General features: G+C 39.6%; 1 protein-coding gene across 2 annotated transcripts in view; it reads left to right on the top strand.

Annotated features, from left to right (window-relative positions):
- EPB41L4A (erythrocyte membrane protein band 4.1 like 4A) overlaps positions 1-21,643 on the top strand; it is a 137,561-nt gene that overhangs the window by 50,304 nt on the left and 65,614 nt on the right. For both annotated transcript variants that reach the window (XM_066988024.1, XM_048052173.2), the window contains exons 2-6: positions 696-800; positions 13,490-13,541; positions 14,440-14,518; positions 18,485-18,582; positions 21,501-21,621. In XM_066988024.1, coding sequence (XP_066844125.1) covers positions 696-800; positions 13,490-13,541; positions 14,440-14,518; positions 18,485-18,582; positions 21,501-21,621 — 455 coding nt within the window. The remainder of the gene's footprint in view (positions 1-695; positions 801-13,489; positions 13,542-14,439; positions 14,519-18,484; positions 18,583-21,500; positions 21,622-21,643) is intronic.

The raw sequence follows: 21,643 nt of genomic DNA, 5'->3' as shown, positions 1-21,643 counted from the left end.
AAAATAAGAGGCCTTCAGGTGGAAGTGAGCTGGTTATAATATAAACACTAAAGTGTTGTCTGTAATATCGTCCCTGTCATTGTTCAGTAATACTGGAACAGACACACAGTGAAGTAATAATCAAGAAAACAATGGGGTTATTTCAATTCAGTGTGTAGGATTTTCCTGCTTCTAGCATCGAAAATAATTTAAATGAAAACACTGAAATGCAACCTGCCTTACAAACAGTAGTAACAGAGCAGCTAATGGTGCATAGCTCAGATTTTAAGGACAATTTTGCCTCCTGATCGTCACTGTCAGAGTTTGAGTGACAGGCCAATAGTTGAAGGAATAGTATGATTTAAGAATTAAAATATGTCACAGGGATCAGAGTTTTGATCAGATAAAAGAAATTTGCAAGAAAAATGCTTGGTTCATGAGCATCATGTTTATGCAAGTACAGATGAATTTTTGTTTTTGTTTATATTGTATTTTGTATCTATTGACTTGCCAGCTACCTAATAGTATTAACAGAATGTTTGATAAAACATGTATCAGGAAAAAATATTTTCTCCTGTATAGCTGAAATTTTGGTAAAAGGCACAGGGAACTGCCTCCTCTTTTTAGACAAAGCTAACAAAGCATGAATGTGACTACACATAGCTGATAAAGGCAGAGCATCTTTGTGAAAAGGGTCTGTAAATTCTCTCCCACAGAAGTCAACGAAAGGGTCCGTTGTCCTGGGCTACGTATTTCGTCACTTAAACCTAGCGGAGATAGATTACTTTGGACTGCGCTACTGTGACCGAAGTCATCAAACGGTGAGTAAAAGACAAAGCAGATAAGATTTTCTGTCTGTAAACTTTATCCTGTTTGTGATGTTTGCCAATAGAGCATTGATTGTCATGTTTTCACTTTCACTGTTTCCTGACTCAGGTTTTTAGTAATAATTTCTTTTTATATGTTTGCACTGAAGTCTTGGAATAGCCATTGGTAGGAACAGAATCGAATACTAAATTCTGCATGAGGTGTTGAAAACAAAATGAAGCAAGTATAAATAGCACAAAATTATGATTTAAAAGTAGGATTAATATTTTTTGTTTTGTTTTAATGCTTTGCCCTGAAGGCAGTGCTCGGCCACGATGCTTCCCTGGTTGGCAGTTCTCTGTGAGATGGACCAGCAGAAACTGGCTCCTGCTTTGCTTGTGGTTACTATGCCAGGGAGGCAGCATCCCTGTGTCGTGGACTGATATGCTTGGGCTGCTTGCTGAGCTACTGTTTTGGACTGTATTCCTTTGCTGTGAAGGACATGTTTGGCAGGAGGTATTGTATGGCATATTGGATGCCTGTTCGTTTGCTGGTGGAACCCTAGAAGTCAGGAAATTGATCGTGGACTTTGAAGTCTGCTTGGATCAGCTGTGTCCTCAAGCCCCTACTCTGAGGAGGGGGTTCCTCTTGGGAGGGACCCACCAAGCGTGGAGAGCGTTTTCCTCCAAGAGATTATGATCCTCGGTAGGCAAGAAAATTGAAAACAGGGTGGGACATTTTGGCCGGAGCAGGCAGTGGCTTGGGGCAGTGCTATCTTGGGTGACCTCCCAAAATGGCCTGTGGAAAGCTACGGCAGACAGAGGGAAGGAACAGGGAGTGTTCAGTAGCTGGAACCAGCACCATATTCACAGGGTGGCCTTCATATTACCTTCATTTTACAAAGAGCATAATGCCTACCCTGTGGTTAAATTAGGTGAAGCACTTATGCTTTTAAAGTCAGAGTTCTGTGCTGGGAGTATGGCACAACTACCTGACATTAAAAGATGTCATGCTTTCTGTAAAAATAGCAAGTCGTTGAATTAACTAAATATTTGCTGATTTCTTCTATTTAGTTGAAGTATAGTATGTAGAGACTGAAGTCAAGACAGTATTAGGAAGAGAGTATTGAATTTCCAGCCAGTTAGAAACTGGCTGGATAGCCGGGCCCAGAGAGTTGTGGTGAATGGAGTCAAATCTGGTTTTAGGCTGGTCACTAGTGGTGTCCCCCAGGGCTCGGTACTGGGGCCGGTCCTCTTTAATATCTTTATCGATGATCTGGATGAGGGTGTCCAGTGCACCCTCAGTAAGTTTGCAGATGACACCAAGCTAAGTGCGTGTGTCAATCTGCTCGAGGGCAGGAAGGCTCTGCAGGAGGATCTGGATAGGCTGGAGCGATGGGCTGAGGTCAACTGTATGAAGTTCAACAAGGCCAAGTGCCGGGTCCTGCACCTGGGGCGCAACAACCCCAAGCAGAGCTACAGGCTGGGAGATGAGTGGCTGGAAAGCTGCCTGGCCGAGAAGGACCTGGGAGTATTGGTTGATAGTCGGCTGAATATGAGCCAGCAGTGTGCTCAGGTGGCCAAGAAGGCCAACAGCATCCTGGCCTGTATAAGAAGCAGTGTGGCCAGCAGGTCTAGGGAAGTGATTGTGCCCCTGTACTCGGCTCTGGTGAGGCCGCACCTTGAGTACTGTGTTCAGTTTTGGGCCCCTCACTACAGGAAGGACATGGACGTGCTCGAGCGAGTCCAGAGAAGGGCGACCAAGCTGGTGAGGGGTCTGGAGAACAAGTCTTACGAGGAGCGGCTGAGGGAGCTGGGCTTGTTCAGCCTGGAGAAGAGGAGGCTCAGGGGCGACCTTATCGCTCTCTACAGTTACCTTAAAGGAGGCTGTAGAGAGGTGGGGGTTGGTCTGTTCTCCCACGTGCCTGGTGACAGGATGAGGGGGAATGGGCGAAAGTTGCGACAGGGGAGTTTTAGGTTGGATGTTAGGAAGTACTTCTTTACCGAAAGGATTATTAAGCATTGGAACGGGCTGCCCAGGGAGGTGGTGGAGTCACCATCCCTGGAGGTCTTTAAAAGACATTTAGATGTAGAGTTTAATGATATGGTTTGGTGGAGTACTTAGTGTTAGGTCGGAGGTTGGACTCGATGATCTTGAGGTCTCTTCCAACCTAGAAATCTGTGATACTGTGATACTGTGTGAATGCTGTTGAGGAATATATGCAGCCCTACCTGATATTTCTTTATTTCTGTGCCATAGCCTAGATCTTTGTGAATTCAGTTCCTTGACAAGCTTCAAGCTAAATTTCATTCCATGGGGTGAAAGTCAGATTCAGCTGTGAATTAAAAGGTATTTTTGATTTCCTGCAGAAATCAAGGTATGGTTGAAGAGCAGATAGTTATTATTTGTTCTCAAGAGGTTTTTTTGTTTGTTTGTTTGTTTGTTTTTTGTTTTTTTTTTCCCTGTACAGACAAATAAAATAGAAATGGCTATTACTGGGATCATTTCCGGAGGCATACATACTGTGTATTTAATGGCGTACATGGCATTATGAAAATAAGACAAGATTACATCTCTTCTGTGAAAGGCTTAATGCATAAAGGCACATTTTCGGATGCATCCTGCTAACAGAATAGCTGATTTGATTGTGTGGTACCAATGCGTTTTTTATTACGGTAGTGTGCATGAGCTGTAGGCCATCACCCCATTAACTCAGCCTCTTCAAATAGGTATATGACCTTTTTGCCTTTTTCTCCCACATCATGCTCTAGTGGTGTAGTTTTAACGTTAGCCTTACCCTAATTTTCCGTGCAGCCCATGATCAGGAAGGCACAGTGATTCTTGATTTCTGCATGAATTATAGAATCATCTAGGTCGGAAAAGACCTTCAAGAACATCAAGTCCAACCATTAATCTCATTTATGAAATGCCATCACTAAACGATGTCCCTAAGCACCACATCCAGACGTCTTTTAAATACCTCCAGGGTTGGGGACTTCACCACTTCCTTAGGCAGCCCTGCCAATGCTTGACCACCCTTTCTGTGAAGAAATTCTTTCCAATATCCAAGCTAAGCCCCACCTTAGTGCAATTTGAGACTGTTTCTTCATGTCCTGTCACTTGTAACCTAAAAAAAGAGACTGGCATCCTACTCATTGCAACCTCCTTTCAGGTAGCTGTAGGGAGCAATAAGGTCTCTCCTTGGCCTTCTCTTCTCCAGACTAAACAACCCCAGCTCCCTGAGTTGCTCTTCATAAGCCTTGTTCTCTAGCCCTTCACCAGCTTCCATGCTGTTCTTTGGACATGCTCCAGCACCTTGATGTCCTTCTTGTAGTGAGGGGCCCAAAACACAGTATTTGTTTGATGTGTGGTCTCACCAGTGCCACCTACAAGGGGATGATTGCTTCCCTAGTCCTGCTGGCCACACTGTTTCTGATGCAGCCCAGGATTTTCTTGGCCAGCTGGGCCCAAAGCTAGCACATGTCCAGCTGGCTTTTGGCCAGCACCCCTTGGTCCTTTTCTGCTGGGCAACTTTCCGGCCTCTCTTCCCAGCCCTGTACTGCTGCGTGGGGTTGTTACGACCCAGGTACAGCACTGGGCACTTACCCTTGTTAGATATCATGCAATTGGATGCAGCCCATCGATCCAGACTATCCAGATCTCTCTGCAAACCCTTTCTACCCTCAGGCAGATTATGAAAGTGTTCATCCCACCTCCCTCGTTCACCTGCTCTTGTCCTGCCATTGCCATGTCACGGGGATGTCATTTGTACTAGCACAGACGAGGAGCTGTGGTCTTTCTTGTCAAGGCATGTGTCTTGCCTGGCTCCTGCACCGGTGGGTCAGTGTGTCCAGCGTGGTCGTACTGCTGGTCCCCTGATGGAGCGCTGTATGCTCCCCCCACTCACAGGTTTTCTTTGTGAGGGAGTCCCAGGTGCACGGGAGAGTGGTGCACACATCAGCTTTGTCCTGACACGCAGCTGGGAAGCTGCCAGGACGCACAACCAGAGACCACAACTGTGGGCCACGTCAGGGAGCGCACCTGCCCTACCACGTTGGGGCTGCCACAGTGACCGCCGAGGTTGTGCTGCAGGCTTTGCACCTGGGCTGTGTTATGGCAAATGCTATAAAAATGCCTGCTGCTGTTGCTTGTCTGTATATGGGTAATTAAAACCTGATGCTGTTTCATCTGGAGAGCTCATACAAGAGTAAACCTGTGCTAATGTGTCAAGTTTTAGGTGCCTCATGTTGGTTGTTGCTAGCCTGTTATTTTTAGTGAAATCTTGTAACATCTTAAGAATAAAAGGGAAAGCTTCCATGAAACAAACACCACCTTGCACTTCATCTGTAAACATGCGTTCAGTTGTACACTGAATATTGCTAAAACACTCTGGGTTGTTGTGGGAATTAGCCCTGCAGCCTTGCAGGCTGTCAAGAAACACGGGTTTGAATTTTGGACTGGGAATGTTTTGGTTTGGCCAGAGTAGGTTTCCTGAGGGAAGGGGAAAAAGATTACCTTTTTAATTAGTTTTAAAACTCTGCTCCTGAGTTATTCTCAGACTGAAAAATGTGTTTGGAGTTTTAGCCACTTATTAATACGTTGCTCATGGTGGGGAATATTTCATTATTAACCCTGTCATTTTTCTTTTTGGTAATACTATATATTTAATTGAATGGCAAATAAAATAGGGTGGGTAAAAATATATATTTTAAAGAATATAAACCAGTCACAAAATATTTCTTTTTAATTTTTATTAAGGGCTTAAAATAATGTTTTTAGTTATTTTCAGCATTAATTTTGCATGCCTCAGCACTTCCAGGTGGTCTTTTAAGTGCTGTATTGGTGAACTACCTCTTATGTGGGTGGTATCATCATTATTTTAGTGGAACCTGGGGCTCTAATCAGGGAACAGGGTTTCACTGTGCTATGTAGGGTACAAACGCATAACATTAAAACTGTCTGTTTCTGAACAGTTAACAAACTAATTAGCAAGTGAGAGAATGCTGGATGCAAAAAACAGATTGACAGAACTGGGTGTCACTGGGAGGATCATGAGTAGTGGATAAAGCATAAGTTGGATGACACTGTCTCTAAGGTAGTGTTACACAAATTTATCTTTATTGACATTCCAGGTTCCCTCAAACTCTCCATGTTAAAAGACCAGTATTTAATTTGCAAAATAAGTGAATGAATGTTAGGAATTGCCAGAATACTTTCTCCATGAAATACTTCAGTTATATCTATCTTGCGCTCTGAATAAAGCTGAAGTCCTAAGGAAAAACAACAAAAAAGTACCTTGTAATAATTAACATATAATATTTAATAATTTATTTAAAATCTTATAATATGAAACTGACTGAGCAGATGTGTTGAACTAATGCTGTATGTTGTCTGTAGTGTTTCCTAACCTCTGTGAAGTTATTCAAACAAATCACTCAGTGCTTTTTAATGTGGCGTATTAGTATGTTTTTTGCTTAAAATACTTTAAAGAAAAAACAGTTTTATTTGTGTATCACTGGATTTCTCAGTTTGTCTCATCATCAGCCTTTCACCTGAACCTTTTACATTGATGTATAGACTGCAGACGCTCAAGTTGTGCTGAAACCAGATGCAGCCTTGATGTAAATGGTCAGCTGGGAGCTGATGGATTGGGCATTTCTGTCTTCTGTCTCATCTGTCAGAAATAGAGGATATTGTTCCCTGTCTGGTATTTTCAGTCAAGACAGAGTCTGTGTTGCAAAAGCTGATGGTGGTTTAGGAAACTCTGTCCTGCCTTTTACTCTTGCATTGCTTTAGTGCTTGGGAGTACCAGGGCCTTGTGATTTACCTCTTCTTTACTGGAGGGGCAGCTGAATGCTGGGTGAGTCAGTGCTGGGAGGCCTGTGCAGGTCCCCTGCCTCTCTCATGTCCAGTTCCCCCCTTGCTGCAGCTCCCAGGTGTTCCCCATGTAGTCTCTGCTGCTGCTGCCTTTGTGGCATCCCCAGTGTGCCTTAGTCGTGCTAATTACTACTTTGGCAGGAGGCCAGTATTTTCTTGAGGCACCTAAAAGAGAATGGAAACGTCAATTTTAACACACAATATCTCAGGAAAAGCTGAGCTGTATTTGATGAGGTAAAGGGTACCTTTGAAGGCTGAAGTCATTCCCTTGTCAAATCACAAAAGCGTGCTGAAAAGTCATGCTACTAGAGCTTCTTTTACAAAGAAAGATTTTGGAGCTCACCTTATTGCAGAAAACTAGACAGTCACAAACATTTTAAATGTCCCTTGATATGTATTTTTTTTCCCCAGAAGCCTGTCTGGAGTCTCACAGTGGCCAGATTGCCGCCATACATTCTTAGCTGAACTCTCATGCTAAATCTGCTTAACCTAAAGCTGCTGAAACATGTCTGCACTGTACCGAAGGCTGTCATGCAAATATAATTCTTTTCTTCTCCAGTGTAATGCTAAGCTGAGCTGTTATATTCACAGTGTACAGGATACTGATGTTCTCTTGGAGCTCCAAGGGGAGAAACACAAATAGAGAAAGCATTATCACCGTGTTAATTCAGCATCACATCCAAGCTAATTTCCCTGGCTCCAGTTAGAGTGTGGTGCTGTGCTAACCCATGTATATTGCTCCAAGATCTGGACTGAACAAGAGATGGGCAGTGCTGTGTCTCTGCACCATGCACCCACTGTGTATTGTAGATGTATCTATAGCTCTGAAACTGAGCTTTCTACTGAAAATTGGTGTGCTGCAGTCAGACCAGCTGTGGTGAAGCTGAGCACAGCAGCCAGTGCTATGAACTCCTCAACCTTGCCATGCCACACCCCAAGTGTGTTTCCAGATCCATCCTGAATGATTAATAAAGTAATCGCAGTGTCCTCAGACTGACAAGTTATTACACCAAATTGGTAAGGGTAACAGATTGAACAGACTGCATGTAACGTAACTGTAGAAAAAAGGGCACAATTTTAAAACATTTGTTTGCCACTGAAAACATCTGTTCTATAGGGCATTATTGTCACATCATGTATTGTATGTTTTGATCTCAAGAGCTTAGAAAAACAGGCGAATTGTAATTAGTCTGTATTTTGTTTTTGTGTGAATTTGACATTTGTCCATAGGGATGATAAACTGAATTAGCCAAAAAGAAAAAGACTAGTGCTTGTTAAAATAGACTGTGGAGTCAATAAAAAGAAAATGGAAGCTGTTAATATTGATTAGAAGCTAGAAATTGCAGCAGACATTTAATAGATTGAAACAACCTAGACAAAGCTGGTGGTCAGCTGAGTTAAAGGCGGTTGAAGAGCAAGGTTTTAAAATGTAGCAAGATCAACATGAAACTCATACTGGTATAGATTTAATTCTAGGTATAATTTATTTAATTTCATATTCTAATAAAAAAGACACGTGTTCCATACATTTTTGTATGTAGGAAATACCTGATAAGTTACACATATAATATATATCAGCAAAGAACTTTTTTGTTTTCAGACTTATTAATGAGGTGTATATAATAAATAATAATATAATAATAAGTATATAATAAAATATTAATAATTATTAATTACCCAGATGTATTCAGTTTAGCAGATCTAGATTGTTTGCTCAGAACATTTGCAGAAAAATTGACAAAATAATTGCTAATGTCTTAAATTATGGAAGAATCGTGACAATAGCAGATCATAATCAAAAAATACCAGATTATCTCTTAAAAGATGTGTTTTTTCTGTTTTAAATGTGAACAAAAACTGGTACATGTGACGTGATTGGTACAGCTTTGTAAGAATCTGATTGAGACAGCTTGTGATTTAGTCTGAAGTTGATAGATTTCTCTCCACCAGACATTTCATTGATTGATACCACGGCAAACATTTCAAGCTAGTTAATATTTTATTTCAAGCATGTTCATGGAATTTGACCCAAGTTTAACCTTATGCAGATTCAAGAAATGATGATTCCAGATTCATGGAAAGATGTTTGCACCCATTTAAAAATTATGAAAGACTTCATGATGCATAGATTCATACTGCTTACACAGTTTTGTCTCAGTTTAAAATCTTCATATGGGAGCCAGATCTGTAAAAGTACAAATGACAATATAGCCTATCTATTCTTATATATGCTGTACTTTTTTCAATATATTGTTTTTTCATAATTCCTACCTATAAATTAAATATGAATATTTTCATTTCATTGTACATTTATATTCAGTCTTAGTAAATAGTAATTTCTTATATTGTTCTAATATTAAGTGGTCTTTGCAAATAACAGTAAATTAATAGCCATCGATTTAGTAAATTAATAGTTCCATTGGTTAGCACTACTTAGGAATACTGTCAGCTTTTTTTTTCCGTTTCTTCTCTGAACATCAAATTCCCCTTTCAGATGCACAGAATTTATTACCTGCAGCTGGATGGGTAAATGCTGGGATCTCCCCCTGTTTGCAGTAGTGGGGAGCTGCTTATAAGTCAGATAACCCTTGCTGTGCGTGCAGGAGAGACACAGCTGGTGAATCACTGGGAATTGGAGAGCTGACTGCCAAACACAGAAAAAGAATGAGGCTGCAGGTTTGAGCTACTTTGGCATTCACGAATGCAAAGTTTATTGTCAGCACCTACTGTGCAAGTGTATTGGATTAGTGAGACTCTGCTTTTTTATCATTTCTCTTGAATCTTTAAGAATTTGCTCAAAACTATACCCAACAGTATTCGTGTGTGTATACAAACCTTTAACGTGTTTCTAATACACATTATTATGTACGCATGCCTATGTATGCTTAGAGGGCTCTATTGTGGCATTTCTGGTTTTATGACTGTTCCCATCTTTATTGTCTAATGGAGGCTTGGAAATGCCTTTACATTAACCATGAAATTCCATTCATCTTTGGCTTGTAAATAAAAAGTTAGAAATCCCCTTGTGCTCCTCCCACCCCTTGCATTCTTCAGGAAAATAATGGCAGCCTTTAAAATAATAAATAGCTACAAAGTGATTTTAAGCATCGTTTTTGGCATTACCACAACGCTAGATACTTACAGGCAACACAAGACAGACTAGGGTCTTGCCTCATCTCCACCACTTTCTGTCCAGTCTGAGCTGAACTGTTTCACCTCACCTACACAGCACATGGATCTAGAGGCCAACAGTACCCTCGCAACAGCATTTTAACTTGTGGCAGCTGATGCTGTGTTTCCCTAGCATGAGTAGCAGCAAGCTGTCTCACTGTGATGAGGGCTCAGGATGAGTTCCTCCTCCTGACTCAGCTTGGGGGGAAAGAAAGGAAGTGTTTGTCAATATGAATAACAAGATTTGTTCCCTCTCCTCTCTTCAGATTCTCTCTGAATCTGAATTTTGATATTTCCCGCTGAATTCCGTACAAGGAATATAATTGGTGTCACAAGTCAAGAACAGCATAGTGAGAATTAAGATTTATAATGCAATCAACCCCTCTTCTATATTATCTGTTCATGTCCATATAGTCTACACAGTCTTCAGTTAAGTGGCTGAATTCTGTTTTATCTGAGCCAGTGAATGATATGGGTACAAGAGAAGGTGAAGTTCAGATTATTGAGACAACCAGAAATCTGTAACTGTTCAGTGCTTCACTTGGAAACTTGAGTGATGATCCATAAATATAAATTTTTCACAAATAACGTATATGTGCAAGTAAAGTTAAATTGCAAAGAAGCCCATAATACAACACATCTTGAACTGAAGCTGATTTCAGTTTACTTAAGGAAAACTTAACAAAGGAGTAATTCTGTCACAGATTTTGATCTGATTTTGAAACAGCGTAATTTTGGTCTCTTGTGATGTAACGTAAAACTGTCAATGATAAGCAAGCTAGTTTGACAGTGTTTTTTTTTTTTTTTTTTTTTTTCTATTGTGATGCCAGTTTTGGGAAGAGGTGTGTTCTGTGGCCAGAATGCGCACTGCAGAGTTATTCTGCCTTTTTTCTGTCTGTTTACTTTGAAATCTCTTTATCATCCTATTGTGCTAGCCCAGATTATTTCTGACAAGGAGTTCCAATAGGATGTTTGAACAAGTGTAACAAGTTTTTCTTTCCTTCCCACCTTCTGTTGAGGTTAGAGGGTTTTCTATTAGCATAGTTGGTGGATGTAGTCAATACAAGTATTGAACATTTTTTTCCTTCAAAATTTAGGAAATCTGAAGTGTTTGCTCCTAAATGTATATCCTTGTGAAGCTGTCAGTCTTGACTGCTGAGAGATTGTGTAGGGGTAAGAGTCAAATATAAGATATCCCTCATTTGCAAAGTACTATCCTAATTACTTTGTTTCAAAATGCAGCTTGCTGAATCAATGGATGGTGGCTCTTACAATCTCAGTTTGTGGCACTTCTTAAAAAACATTCCTGGATTGAAATGGCAATGTATTTCCACTAGAACAAGAACAAGGCACATAGCTGCTTTTATTACAGATGGATCAACAGCTAATGGAAGTATTTTGTTTTCGTGGTTTTTTTTTCTTTTTTTTTCTCAAAATAAAGGTAGTTGTTTAAAACCACTTAGTTAGTTCCTTGAGATGTTCTGCTCAAGTCCTCTGTAGTGTTTTTCCGTCTTCTTTGTTACTCTTTCTAATAGTGAAATTGTTTAGTCCAGAGAAGTTCAAAAAATATTTTTTTGATTGACCTTTTCATTTTTATTCTCTACAGCTATTTCAGGGGAGAGGGGAAGGGGAGGATGAGTAAGGGGTTGCTTTATTCATTGATATATATAGTTCCTTAGTTAAAAAAAAAAACACAAGGTGTAGGTATGAAGGGAGTAAATTCAATCTGCTGCAATTTTCTAACAGCTTTATTCTGTAGCATTTGTTTCCACTGCTTTTAAGAACAAGGCATGGGGATCCTTTGCAGTTCTTCACCAGTCCTTTGATCTTTCCAGGCCTCCCTCCTGATGTGTAGGGGTTTTCCCTGCAAATCATTCCTCCTACCACTTCGAAGCATGCTCCGGAAATGGCTGCTCGCTGTGTTGTTTCATCATGCTGTGGTGTGCTATAAAGATTCCTGGTGGCAGAGAAGGTCCTGGGAGTATTGATTGACAGTCAGCTGAATATGAGCCAGCAGTGTGCTCAGGTGGCCAAGAAGGCCAACAGCATCCTGGCTTGCGTAAGAAACAGTGTGGCCAGCAGGGCTAGGGAAGCGATTATCCCCCTGTACTTGGCTCTGGTGAGGCCGCACCTCGAGTACTGTGTTCAGTTTTGGGCCCCTCGCTACAAGAAGGACATCGAGGTGCTCGAGCGAGTCCAGAGAAGGGCGACCAAGCTGGTGAGGGGTCTGGAGAACAAGTCTTACGAGGAGCGGCTGAGGGAGCTGGGCTTGTTCAGCCTGGAAAAGAGAAGGCTCAGGGGTGACCGTATCACACTCTACAGTTACCTTAAAGGAGGCTGTAGAGAGGTGGGGGTTGGTCTGTTCTCCCACGTGCCTGGTGACAGGGCGAGGGGGAATGGGCTAAAGTTGGGCCAGGGGGGGGTTTAGATTGGATATTAGGAAGTACTTCTTCACCGAAAGGGTTGTTAGGCATTGGAATGGGCTGCCCAGGGAAGTGGCTCAGTCACCATCCCTGGAGGTCTTTAAAAGACGTTTAGATGTAGAGTTTAGTGATATGGTTTAGTGGAGGACTTGTTAGTGATAGGTCAGAGGTTGGACTAGGTGATCTTGGAGGTCTCTTCCAACCTAGATGATTCTGTGAAGAAGGTATGCCCATCCTAGCTGGTCCAAAAAGTTTCTGTATGAGGGAACAGGACTGAAAAAAGTGAAGACAAATGGTCTTGGCTGCTGCCTCTGGACTTTCGATCAATAACTGAATAACAGAAATGCCAAGAAAAGGAAGAAATAAGTAACTGGAGTGATTACAAGAGCAGGGTGTTTATCATGCCCGTGACCTGTGTAGCCATAATGGGCAGTATGCAGCTGGTCTGCAGAACTGTAACAGTAAAACTTTTGTTGAGAAGTTTAAGTCAGGGCAGAGTAATCGGTGAGTAATTACAGTGTCTGCTGATCAAGTGGTAGGGGAACCCTTGTAACAGTTCACCCCTCTGCGGCATATTTAGCATGCCTTGATCATCTCTGATGCAACCAACTGCTTCCATAAACTTGGTGGAAGAGGCTCTGTGCCCTCCCTCCCAGGGTGACTATTTCCAGTCATCTCCTTCCCCTGCTATTGGAAGCATTTTCCTAAAAATCAAAACTTATTTTCCATTGCTTCCAGTTGAAGCAATTTCTTCATGTCCTATACTTAGTGGACACAAAGAAAAATTGATTACTATGTTCTTACAGTAACTTCTTAGTTGTAGTAGGAGTGTTGTTAATGCCTGTTCTTCCCTACAATCTTTATTTTTTTTTTTTTGAAAAGAAATGTAGTGCTTTCATTCTTTCCTTGTATGTCCTGTCTTACTTGCTTTGCTGTTGCTGTTATTTCAGAGTCATCCTGGTTATGTTAATCTCACAGGAAGTAAATACAAAGGTTACGTACAGCAGTGTGCTAGCTGTATTGGATAACATAGACACCAAAATGTACCCACTATGATACTTCCATAGAGCCAGCTTGGTCAGGAGCCTGAGATGGGGGCCTCTTAGCAAAACATTTCTTTTCAGGAAGACCACTACTCCTAGAGAAGATATGTAACATTGGACTTGCATAATTGCAATTACTCTTTCTTAATTTTCCATGTAAGTGACTAATTTCCATCATCTGTCTCACAGTACTGGCTGGACCCTGCAAAGACCCTTGCTGAACATAAGGAGCTGATAAACAGTAAGTATTTAATTCAAACTTAAAGAAGTTATCTGAAAGTGAAGTAACAGAGGCAATATTCCACAGATACACCCTGTCCAACATCTATGTTCTAGTCACAATAGTTTGATAGTCCATGAACTAGTTTATTGCTACAGTTCATCACACAGACTGAACATGTCGTCATTTTACAATAACTTGTGTAATTAGTGTCCAAAGATTTCTGTGTAATTAAATTTTACCTTAGAATAATAGATGGTGCTATCCTTAACTTGTGTAGTTAGTTTCACAGTAGCTGTGAAACCTCTCCCATCCTGTACCTTACCATAACCAAGTTAGATTCCATTTTTCTTGTGAAAGTAAAAGTAGTGTCTCACACTGATAGTAGGGCATCTGCTCTTGCTGCCACTCTACAGGTAACACAGATGTAACATCTGTTACTTGTATTATAATTAAATAATATAAAAGATTATTTTACTTTAACAAAAGTTTGGAGACCTTCTATAAAAAATAAAAAATATGTGAAAAGTGGAACATATGCGGAATAAGTGTGGCTGTAAGAATCATGGTCCTGAGTTAACTGAATCTTTCTGGAGAATAGTATTTTTAAAAGGTGAAATAGAAAAGATTTTCCAAGTATTTGTTAATTAAAGTGTCACATAATTAAAGCTGCTCCATAAGATGATCAGAAGTGCTGAAGTGATTAGTATTTGTTAATAAAAATACTTTTCTTAGCTTTTTTCTTTCCTCCTGTAGTGAGTGCAGCTTTGCTGTGTGGAAGTGGTAGGTTTTTTTGCTGATTTCAAGTTTCATGAAATATTTAGATAGGCTTCTTTATAGCTGCTTTGTTGCAGCTGGTAACAATTCGTAACAACTTCCAGTTCATAACAATTCACTTTCACACTTTATTTCTCTGCAGCTGGACCCCCATATACTTTGTATTTTGGCATTAAATTCTATGCGGAGGATCCATGTAAACTTAAAGAAGAAATAACAAGGTACAGTATTTGGATGAGAATGTGGTTTTGTTTTCAGGGTAGCAGTCTCTTCAGGTGCACATTGTTATGGTGTGGCAGGGTTGGTTTTTGCTTGAACATCTGGGTATCTTTGCTTCAACATGTATAAGAAGAGAATTATGACTAACCTCACAATTATTTTGGAAGACCAGGATAAAAAGATACTCCTTGCTGCATCAGAAAACATGGGCACTTGGTGTGCTTTTTTTTTTCTTTTTCTTTTTTTTAAAGGACTGAATTGCCGTATCTGTACATGTATTGTGCTATAGTGAAGTTTAGAGTTTACTTGGATTTCTAAATACAAATACAGGTAATTCTTTATTGGTCATAGCTTAAATTCCAACTGTTTTTCAAGAGGATTTGTCTTGGTCTTTCTAAAAATATGTGAAGGAAATTGAAGAGCTGCATGCTTTTGATTCTTTTAACCAAGCTTGGCCTCTACAAAAACGAGGATGCACACAATATGTATTCAGACATGTTCATATGCCTGTGTGCACACACACATGCATGCACACTTGCTTGAACTCTCACAGACAGGGTTTTCTGTTTGCTTTGTTTATGAAAGATCTTAGACAATTAGCTCATGTTCAGAAAGAATTTTGATAGGTAGGTGGTCAAAATTAGTGTGCTGACTTGCATTAATAAATGCCAAAACATTTCTTTTGATGCCCTAGGAATATGACACATGAGAATTCATTAGAATAAACACAGGGTTTTCAATTTTTACTAATCAGAGGCGGCAGTTTTTGCAGCATAGGCAGAATATTTGTCTTGTATCAGGATGAGATTTTTTTCCATGCTGCCACTGTAGCAACAGAATTCTTCAATATAACAGGACTGATACTAGCCTGGTAAAAACAATAAATACTGTGACTTTGCAGCTGAAAGTGTGTAAGCTGGCCACAGTATTAATGCCTCTCTGCTGTGAAAGTTTGTTGTAGTTCTCCTGTACTTTTCCAGACCACTTTCAACCCTGCTCACAGGGGAAGAAAGATGGTCCTGGGGGTGGAGCTTTGGCCACAAATTGATTGCTATTCGAGATGGATGTGGATTTCTGTCTGTGAAATGACCGGGTAAATTTTCAAAAAGTGTTTCTGTTTTTCTTTGTTTGTCATAAGATCAATCAGTGATTCACACTGCTAATTAGATGTGCAAATGTAATCACCAAATATTTTGGCGTGACTAGTAATCCTCCATTTGTGTCTGAACAGTGTTTGGTCATGCAAAATTTGCACCTCAGAAGGTACAGAGAAAAGGCACAAGAAAATGGTTCACTTATGTCTGTGCTCTTCAATAGAGCCTGATTAAGATAGCCAAATGCCATCAACATTTCTGAGCATTTATTCCTGTAGACTCCTAAACACTGGAAGGGAGGTACGGCTTTTCAGAAAAAATACAACACTAAAACCGCACTCTTATGCTTAAGACGGACTAAAGGCCCTCTTTTTCTTTATAATAGTAATTTTCTGCCAAAGTGCATAATTCCAGTGATGCGCTAGCCATGTTTCTTTGGAGCATGTATTTGTTATTTTAATGGATGTGATTGTGGAATCTGTTGTTATGAGATGTTAATGATCTGTGGCATTACATGATTACTATTTGCAAATAATGAACACCTGTCAAATTTGTAATTGCTTCCCATCAAAATCTAATTTTAGCTTGTAGGCAAAAGCTAATGCTGAGGTGATACCTATTAACGTTATTGGATGAGTTTGCTAGAGTGAACTAGCGCTTAGGCACTATTATGTGCACATGACAAACATGACAGCGCAGAAGGTGAGAGTGCTTTAGCAACAAGTTTGGACAGAAGGCCTGGTTCCATGAGGAGCTTACCTGCTTCAGTGGGAATTGAGATCTTCACTTTATATAAGTTGCTCAAGCAATTAAAAGTTCTTGACTCTGACTGTTGGTTTTTTTTTTGGCAGTTTCTTGCTCAGTTTTACTTTGAGACAACACTATGAGAATGCATAACTATAGATTGCTGCGACATGAAACAGACATTGATAGCATCATCTGTTCTGAAGCTGCATTGTAGGGCTGCAGAAGTGCTAGCAGAAAGATGAGTGCATATCAGAAATACATTTCATGTTAAAAGGAAGATTCTCAGTGCTCCACAGTAAATTTAAAATCTTCTTAGTTATCATCATCAATCATACAGGGACAGTTTGTCTCAGTGGGACTGTTGGGCATTAGCTGGAATCAGTACTGAGGTATTGCTTAGATAGAGAAAACACTTAGAGTGTATGTACTTCGTGTTTTCTAACACTGCCAAAAAAAAAAAATCCAAAAAAATGTTATTCAGCTTCGTGGCCCTTAGAGGTGGAGAATATTAACCATTTTTTTGATGATGGGCATTCTTGCTGTAATGTCTGGCACTGCACAAATGGTAGGGTATCATTAATCAGAAAGAAATTAGTATCCTTAAACAGAGGCTCATCTGGGCTGATAAAGTCTAGTAATTTTGAATGGATCTTAAATGATTTTGTGGATCAACAGTCACATCACTTGCAGTTTGCAAACTTCCCTGAGATCAGGATAGCTGCTCTTTGAACTTACAGAGTGTTTCAAGGTGCTTTCATAAGTAACCTGTGCTAAAACAGAATAAAAGTTAGCTAAATGTAGATCAAACTGAATTGGTGAGTAGTAAGAAAGCCATATGCACCTGTAGATGACCATTTTTTTATTTAAGAAGTTAACTTTTCAGTGTTGCTTTTGTATGGAGCTGGTGCAAGACATCTGTTTAAGATGGTGTGAAATGCTGTGTAAATCAGTTGCAGGAAAAACACACAAAGCCTATTGTATAAAAGGGTATCCTATAATGAGTTCCAAATGGGAGTTCCAAAACCAAGCAGATCCTTTGTATGATGGCACGTTTTCTTCTGTATTACTTTTCCTTTTTTTTAATGTTGTTTCACTGTAAGTGCAGCATTTGAAAAGCAGGGGAAGTTGTGGCAAATGCAGATACTTGTGTTCAAAGGGCATGATATCTGAGTAATTTGTCCGACATGCTGAATAGGCATACTAGAGGCTGACGAAGCAGCTTGTAAGGTGTTTGGTTTGCATTTGAGGTAATGGCAGAAAGTAAAAGGACACTACCTACTTAAATGTCATCAGTTAAAAATACTCTTTTAAAACTTTAGTATTACCTTGATTTCTCTGTCTTATGTTGCTGATTTGAAATTTGGTGTGGATTCTCTTTGAGGCCTGCATATGTGCTTCATCAAGTGTAGAAGTAGGTTATGATTTTGAAAATTGCATTTTAGCTTTGTCATGTGAAATTTGGTGTGGATTCTCTTTGAGGCCTGCATATGTGCTTCATCAAGTGTAGAAGTAGGTTATGATTTTGAAAATTGCATTTTAGCTTTGTCATGTCTGTTCCAAGGCAAGGAGTCCCCCATGCTGACAGATATGAAGAGCTGTTGATTATATGCTTACCCGTTTTTTCACAAGGGAGTGGACTCAGTGAAATCCTCTGTTTCTTCCACTAGACTTGTTATTCTGGTATCAGAGGAAACCTTTGAGTCAAGAGGTGTTGAATACCCAGTTCTTCCAAATGGTGATCCACTGATCAGTTTTAAACTGTGGCCATTTGATAGATTTCTTACACTTTTTTTCTGGTTTCATGCCCTCTTCCCAACTTCCTGACTGCTCTATGAAAGTCTAAAGAGAGAGATTACATTTTTATGAGAAAATTGTTTTTATCTACATGATGCGAGCAGATGGGAAAACTGCAGAGTTCTCCCTTGCCTGTGTTCTTTCACTAGGTTAACCTTAGTTGTTATTTAAAGGTCAAAAGGAGAAAAGTAATTCAGATGTAAATACAGTTTTTGACTGTCACATAGTTATGCTGTGTGGTGTGTCATCAGTAAAATGGAAGATGATGAAACATTACACGGTGCATCAGACCCAATATTGAAATAATAGTTTTGTGTTCTCTCTGTGTTTTAGGTATCAGTTTTTCTTGCAGGTCAAGCAAGACATCTTACAGGGCCGCTTGCCTTGCCCAGTCAACACTGCAGCACAGCTGGGAGCATACGTAATTCAGTGTAAGTTCCCCTGGCCAACTGCAAGCTTCTCTTTGTTACTTCTGTATTATGATTCATTTCAAGTGTTAACTTGAGGACTTCACTAACAATTTTGGCACCCATTTCAGAACAGAACAAAGCTAATGCAATTGATTTCAGCTACAGAACTGTAAAGAGATGAACATTCTGAACATATTACATGGAAATCATTTAGAAACTAACACAAAAAGAAACTTGGAAGCCAGTCTGCTGACTATGCCAAACACTCTTTACTTTGCTTAGGGATACCTTATTTTGTACTTTCAACCTTATGACTTTACATAGCATATGGAGTATGTCAAAAGCACATCTTCTTCCTGTGGTGTATTTTTTACTTCATCACAAGGCTTACAAATTTGATGGGGTATTGGCAGCCTCCAGCCACAAAGTGTGTCAAATAAAAGAATCTTTCAAAATTACATTATGTCAATATGAATATGCCTCTGCTTGAAGGGAGGATATGTTTTGACCTGAAGTGGAGAATTTTAATCTACCTGTCATTTCTCTGCATTCAGTGGATGTTATATCCTGTGCATTTGATGGAACTAACAGTCATTTAGAAAGGAGCTGTCTGTCTACCAGCTAGCTATTCCTTTCACACTGCAATTCAAGCTCATTATTCAAATACAGTCAGTAACAAAAAATCATATGATGAGCCACACTGGAACCTGAGTCTATAACTTGTTAAATTTATATCTCTTGTGTGTGATTTGTATTAAGCAAAGATTATTTGCATTAGTGGTATTCCAAATGTGACTCAACACTTAGTACAGCATTAAAAAATGGTCCTCCTTTCATTTCCATTTCAGAATAACAAGGCAGAATAAAATAACTTGTATATGAAATGTGGGTAGGCAGTATGCAAAATTTCACAGTGTATTACACGCATTGTGGAAAAGCTAAAATTTCATGCAGTTTTTGTTTTTGTAAAATTATTTTTAACTAACTTTTTACCATATAAGAAAAGTGACATGTCATTCTCTGAAAAAACTGTTTGCAATGTTCTTCTCACATTACTGGCTTATATGCCTTCCCTGAAACCATACTGCATGTGTGAAGCATCTTGTTTGTATGATTCTAATCTCAGATATACTACTGGGAAAAAATGAGGAAGCTCATGTGAGAGAGGGAAGTTAAAGTATGACAAAGATTAGATACTGTGGGTTAAATATAGTCCTGGCAACAGTAAATGTACATTTCTATTGACTCTCTAAAAAGCTTACCATATTCATTTATTTATTGCTGTTATTATTTAGGGCTTCCAAGTGTTTATGTAAATTGACAACTGAGAAACATTCATGTCAGATATTTAAAATATCAACTTAATGCATTAGCACTGAGGTCAATGGTTTCTCTGAGTCGTGTGCCAACCTCTGTTTCTTTCTTTTCCAAACCAAGATGGTTTTCCTTTTGTGGAAATTCAGTAATGGCTGAGAACCTGCTTCTGTAAGGGAGCCATTGGAGCTAGCAGCTGCCAGGCTTAGTAGGAGCCCAGGGGACGTGGTCTCCCAGGGTCCTCTGGCCAAATCCTGCTCCAGCCACAGGCCCTGCTTGCACCATTCAGGTCGTGCCTGGGTGTCATCTCTGGTGTCTGTGCAGAACCTGTCCATAGCACATCAATCATTTTCCCCCTTTCATGGCAAAGACTGCAGACTATTACAGTGGTGATGGTGCAAAAATCACCATGGCACAGTTTGCAGAATATACCAGTTCTGCGTTTTATTCTTATTTTTTTCCCATTGGCAAATCTGAAGATTTTGCTGTTGTAGTTGTCCTGCTGTTCCTGTTACATGCAAGAACCATATGTGGAGATATTTTGAGAAACATCTCAACACCTCTGCTGAGCAGATCACTTTCTTGATCTAGAAACTAGTAAAATCTAGAAACAAATGTGAGTTATGAGATGGCTCTTTTTCTTCATGGCTCCTCCATTTGGCTGTTTTTTGCTTCAGTGGAGACTGGATAGAAACCTTCAGTGAAGGTTTTCTCATAGAAGCCCAATTTATGTGGCTTTTACCCAGTTTATAGAAAAACACGGAAACGTTAATTTCATGAGATTTTCTCAGATAGGTATGAATACAAAGATCGATAGAAGAGAGTTCTGAGAAAGGTACATGTGTATTTAATAATTGTACAGCAATGCGTAAATTAATCTGAGCAATGTATGTGAATTCAAGGTTGTTTCAAAGAAAATTATATTGCCTACTCATTGAATTTTTTCCTTTAGAAAAATTAAACTAGAAAATTATTTTGATTTTAAAAATGAATTTCATGTTCAGAGAATATATATTGGTATTTTATTGAAGACTGAAGTCTTGTATTTCCTTACAAGAAATGATGCTTACTTGTAGAACAGCCTACTTCCAGGCACTTTGGGATATTTGTCTCCATACCCATTCCCATGCTGACATTTCCATTAAAAGTCCTAGCACCAGTATGGATCAGTTCTGTCTTTAATGTTACAGCATATCATGAGGGCATAGATATTCCAAAAAACTAGGCTTTGCTTCTCCACCTGTTTTACATATGCTGCCAAATAACATATGGCATCAAAGTTCAGCTTTGCTGGCTTGATGAGATCAGATCTAGTCCTGTAGAAGTGGTAGATTTCCTGTCAAAACTTCTAGCTCTTTGAACCTTCCATTTCTCTTTGAAAATGATTGAAGACATGCTTGCTTGCTTTTATATGGGCTATTATGTACAGTTCTATATATAAACCGAAGGTTATTTTCTACTTTTCTTCTAAGGAAAGATAGACTTTTGAATTTTTAACTGATTGCATAGTCAATTTACAGTCACTTGGAAAGAGGTGGATTAGCACAAATAGGTGTATTAGATAACTCATTTTTTGGTTAACATAAAACATTGAGTGTGTAACCTTTTTTCTCTTTTTACTGCAGCTGAGCTGGGAGACTATGACCCTTATAAGCACACTGCAGGTTACGTCTCAGAGTACCGCTTTGTTCCAGACCAGAAAGAAGAGTTGGAAGATGCCATAGAACGGATTCACAAAACTCTGATGTAAGAATTCAGTACTGTTGGG

This window comes from Anser cygnoides, chromosome Z (assembly GCF_040182565.1).
Source record: "Anser cygnoides isolate HZ-2024a breed goose chromosome Z, Taihu_goose_T2T_genome, whole genome shotgun sequence".
Lineage (NCBI taxonomy): Eukaryota > Metazoa > Chordata > Aves > Anseriformes > Anatidae > Anser > Anser cygnoides.
This window is presented reverse-complemented; position numbering and strand designations above follow the sequence as displayed.